We start from the raw sequence: 5,278 nt of genomic DNA, 5'->3' as shown, positions 1-5,278 counted from the left end.
TCCATCCATCCATCCATCCATCCATCATATATAATAAATATAAATGAAATAACTAATCTTACAACCAATAGCAAATACAGATGTTATTTAAGAGTAAAGAAAAGGTATTGGGAAAAAAATTCTTTGTCATAGAATAAATAAAAAATATTTTTTTTTAAACTGGAATTTGGAAAATGATTTTTCAATGGAAAAAAGCTCTCTCAAAAATATTTTTTTTACTCTCAAATATTGATTTTTGCAGACAGTGAAGAAATTTTCTCTGAAAGCTGGATTTCCATAATAAAACTTTTTTTCTCTCTCTCTCAAAACCAAAGTCTCTGCTCTCGATTTAGGATTTCCCTCTAAAATATCGGGGTCAAAGAGGAATCTTACTTTTCAGGATCCGCAGATCAATGGGTGGGAAAGAACCTCGTCTCTCTGCCAGCAACACACCAGCATGAACAGGGTTCAGCGTTCCATCAGCTATAAGAAATGGGAGGGGGTAAAAAACATGGCCAGAGAAATAAAGAAGAGGTAATAATATCTGATATCCAACAACAGTGGGGTTCTAAGAAGAGAAAAGTGATGCATGTTGATTTTAAAAGCAATTGTTTTAAACTTTGTGAATTTCTGATGTAAAAACCAAAAATCTTCTATGCAACAGCTCTTATAAGCTAACATGCTCTTTGATTATCTGATGTCAGTGTTTCAATAAAACAAGGAAATGAGGAACAAAAACAGACAGAATTCTAAAGTAAAGAGGAGAAGTTTACAGACCCAGAGGCCTGGGACAAATGAGATAAAACAGAATGAGGTCCCCACCACACACACAATCTTTCCAGTCTGGAAACTATGGGAATAATAAATAATTTAGAGATCGGCAGTCAGGAATTGGAGCGTAGTTTACCCCTAAGGTTGCCAGTTCACATCACCTCTGAGCTGCAGCTAAAAGCAGCTGGCAGTGGCTTGCTGTCACCGTGGCAACTGCTGGGATTTGCCAGAACCCGCCATTAAAGTTTAGCCTCTGAAAGAATTGAGGCGTCACTTTTTTTTTAACTTTGTGGGTAGTAAAAAAAATGGCACCACTTCCTATTTCTATGCACAGTCACATGAACATATACTCAGAAAAGTGACTCACTATTTTCAAGTGGCCTACTTAGAGCACAAAAAGAAGCAAACGGGGAAGCACGGCTTTCCCTTCATCTGGAACATTGGCAGAGAAGACAAAGACAAAATACATTATCTGGTTAACACCATAGAAACTGTTCACTCCTCCAGATTGCAGACAAACTCGATCAACTACACAAACAGCTGCTCTCTTTTGCTCCTCTTTTCTCTGGTCCCTTTTCAACCCATTTTCTCATCGTTCCTGTGTTTACATCCTCTTCCTTATTCTGATCCAATCCGTCTCGCCAGCCCTCTCTGTGCCTTTCCCTTCCCTTAGCGTGGTAGTAACTGGGTCATTGTTTTTCCTGCTGCAAAGAACTGGGTCATTTACGATGAAAATGCGAGTCAATCAGAAAGTGTGCTTGAAGAAGCGAAAATGTGCCCTAAACATGAACACTATTTTGGACATACATTTGAGAAATGAGGTTAAATTGGTTTCTGGATGAGTCTTTTGGCCGCTACCTTATTCAGGGGTCAACACAAACTAGGCGAAGATTTACATCGGCTCATAGCATAGTGGGAGAGGTTTAGTGCAAGGGGTATTGGTGCACTACACAGAAAAGACACTATAATGAGAAAGATCATTATGAGATAATATTGTAGAAATATTACAAGGATCAGCCATCAGCCAGGAACTATGCGTAGGATAAACAGCAAAAGCTTGGGTGGTTATCAAGGAATTGTGTAGGTAGATCTGAGAAGTTGTGTGAAAATGTGTCACATTCCCCGTCCAAGTCAATAGTAGCAAAACTTCCAGTAAACCATCATGGAAAGCTTTTGGAAATCTTAAGGCATTCCTACTACAGATAGACCAATACATCAGCCGACTGACATAAATTTTTTTATTTCGATATTGACTGAAACGCATGTCTTCACTGAATTTAGCAGTCATACCCCGAGATCCTGTTTTGTTTTTTACTCTATTTTTTTTATCAATTTGCACAGTCTTTTATTTTGTGCTTTAACGGCACTAGTGGCTCATTTTTTCTTTTCTTTTTTGACAGTAGACTGACAGGAAAGAGGGTATGAGAGAGGGGGAGAGACATGCAGCAAAGGACCACAGGTCAGATTTGAACCCAGGTCGGTCGAGGGCTAAGACATGGGTCGTACGCGCTAACCCCTGCGCCACCTGCACGCCCATAACTGTTTTGTGTTAGTTTTGTTTAAAATGATGAGCAACATTTGGTATTATGTCATTTTTGATCCTGTAAGTGGAGGAAGGGAGAGCAATATCAGCCCCTCATAAAAACCGGCAGAACATATTGGTGAATGGCTAGACTGATTAGACCAATATTAAAATAAACTGTATCTGTTGATCTCTAATTCCTACATATATGGCTTTACGTTCTTACAATAAAAGATTAGATCCAACTATGACCTAATATATTTTTTTTTTAGATCAGCACAGAATGGAAAAAAAGGGAAATAGGGTGTCCTCCTAGATACTGTATATCAAATTCCCCTTAGCTACAAAAACTACATTCCTTTATTCAAAATACTTGATTTTTCTACTTGCAACTTGTTAGCTGGACACATTTTTAGAACCTACTCCAACAGGTTCTTTCTGCTTTACTTTGTCCGATCTGCTCCAGAACATGTAGTGAAGTTACAACCCCTGTTCCAGCAGCTGGAACTTCCCTACATGTTCTAACAGAGATTGTATGTAGTGTAAAATAGGTCATATAAACAAAAAGTGTTAATCAAACAAGATCCATATTCAAGATCCCAAATTTTATTGCAAACAATCCTTGTTTCCAGGTTTATGATATTTTAAGTCTGCAAAAAAGTCTGCAGTTATCCTGCAGAGGAACTCTAAAACTTTTTTGTACTTCTTTAATTGCAGGACTATATACGTGTGTGAGTGTATGAGTCTTCTTTAAATCTAAGGGGAAAATTTGCAGACAATTCTGTATTCTCAATATTATGAGTCACTGAAGGGAATTTCTGATTAATCAGAATTTCAGAATTAATCAGCAATAGTTTCTGATTGACAGCTGAGATACAGTCACTATCAGTGGGGCTGTTTACTGTCATATCTAATATTTATTGTTTGTCTTTTTCTCTTTATCATCATGAGATTAGGTATAAACTTTAACCTAATCATCCACATTCTTCTGAGCATATAAATGTTGATTAGCATATGATACTGCAGCTTTATTTATTGGCTCATCTCCTCAGCTGTCAGATCGCCTCGGAGTATCCACCTACGTCATTTGAAAACATGCGTCAAGAGGCACGCTTGTCAGGGTTAATCTGTCTCACACACATCAATGCAGTTTTCAGAAAATGCAAACCTGAACTCAAGCATGGGGCAGGAGAGGGAGCTCTAGGTCTCAATTTCATGCACAAACCAAACAAGAACTAAAGATTAAATCTAAAATTTTAATAAACTGCAAAAAATATGTTTTTAAAGTAGTATAAGAGAGAGAAAATGAGAGATTTGAGACATAACATCTGATTTATTGATGGGTCACAATAAGCTGCTCTTGGTATCCACTAACTGCTGCCCACTTAATTCAGAATCAGAAATACTTCAATAATCCCAGAGGGAAATTACTTAAACACAAGTTGACACACATTATGCGTCATAGACAGTGTTTATCAGATCCATGTTTCCGACAGGCTTTATTCTTTACCTTCCAGATGTGTACTGCTGTTCCCTTTGATCAGCTTCAGCTGTTTTACCTCGCCAACTTCCTCCTGTTCCTCTTCCACCCAACAGCTGCCTTCACCTTTCTCTGGCCCCTGCGGTCCTCCCCTGCGAGCTCTCCAAGCCTCTTTGAGCTGTCGGATCAGAGTTGGAAGCTCCAGGGCCAGCGACAGCCCAGCACAAGAAATAGGAGGGGGCCACATTCGTGGACCGGGAGGCTGGTCTGGACAGACCCTGACACCAGGATCGGAGTCCCGCATCCGAAGATCTGGACCCCAGAGCCCCTCCATGACTGGCATTGTAACACCACAAAGAAATAGATGATGCAGAGAGAGGAGCGAGTCAAGGAGGATGACAGGGACAAGGAGGCATGGAAGAAGGAAGAGCTCAGCATCAGATTGGGATCAAAAATAAAAAGGAGGGTCAACTAAGAGTGAAACAACTCCGGATTCAGGACAGGGTGTCACAGAACGAGACAAGAAGCAGTGAGGAGATTTAAAGCAAGCAAAAAAATCTATAATTTTAAAGCCCTAAACCGAAGAATCTGAAAAGAATGTGCCGCTATCCTGTTTGAGAGTCCAGAACTGGCATTCATGGTCCCGCTCAGTCTGTGATGTTGACTCTAAAAGCCCCTCCTCTCTCAGCCCAGAGCTCTCTTACACACTCTCCCTCTAACATGCTGCCCTCCTAACAACATGTTAAGCGATGTGGCTGACAGCCAGTCTCATAAGTGGCGTGTACAAAAATTAATTCTACTACACACATTTTCATTTCATAAACTAATCTACGAAAATATCAAGTCTTTCTGTAGTGGCTACATTTCTTTCCTGACAATAAAAATGGTAGGACGTGAGGTTTCTGACTTGTTAACCCTTCTAAAGAACTGAGGCAAAACAAATACAACAAATTACAACAAAAAAAAAGAAAAACAAAGAGATGGTATATCACATCTAATAAATCCGTAGTGACAGTCGAACTTACAAATAACCTTAATGGTCAGAAAACTGTTTTTACTCATCCTACTCCATTAAAACTTCTAATGCGCTGCCATGCGCACCCCTGAAGCAAAACTGTTCACATGACCTTAACTAAACACAGGACATTCAAGAAGCCCAATTAAATTATATAATATAACCCCAAAATATAACCAAATGCTTAATAAAATAAACAGTATATCTCAATAACTATTTTTCAATCAAATTATGCACTTTCTGTGCATATATTTCACTTAAAACAGAAAAAGGGATTTCATTCACCTATTTTCCAAACCTAAAACAAATAGATATGTAAAAACTAAAATAAAAAAAACATTAAATGTAATGGGGTAATGTAGTATGAATTTTCCCTGCTGGGTTTCATGAAATACAAAGAGTTTAAACATGCACAGAGGAAAATAACCCTGCTAATGTCTCTTCATGTGTTTTTGGCTTGATGACATCACAAACGTTAATTAGGTAAATGCATAGTTAATTAGGTAAATGC

The 5,278-nt window shown here is 38.6% G+C and overlaps 1 protein-coding gene across 3 annotated transcripts in view; it reads right to left on the bottom strand.

The window, feature by feature from the left end:
* pde7b (phosphodiesterase 7B) overlaps positions 1–5,278 on the bottom strand; it is a 32,180-nt gene that overhangs the window by 17,593 nt on the left and 9,309 nt on the right. For 2 of the 3 annotated variants that reach the window (XM_015394498.1, XM_015394499.1), the window contains one exon: positions 373–462. In XM_015394498.1, the coding sequence (XP_015249984.1) occupies positions 373–462 (90 nt within the window). Of the gene's footprint in view, positions 1–372; positions 463–3,782; positions 4,371–5,278 lie in introns of those variants that run through there. The other variant, XM_015394497.1, reaches the window with a different exon arrangement.

The sequence above is a fragment of the Cyprinodon variegatus genome, unplaced genomic scaffold (assembly GCF_000732505.1).
Source record: "Cyprinodon variegatus isolate N-32 unplaced genomic scaffold, C_variegatus-1.0 Scaffold690, whole genome shotgun sequence".
Lineage (NCBI taxonomy): Eukaryota > Metazoa > Chordata > Actinopteri > Cyprinodontiformes > Cyprinodontidae > Cyprinodon > Cyprinodon variegatus.
This window is presented reverse-complemented; position numbering and strand designations above follow the sequence as displayed.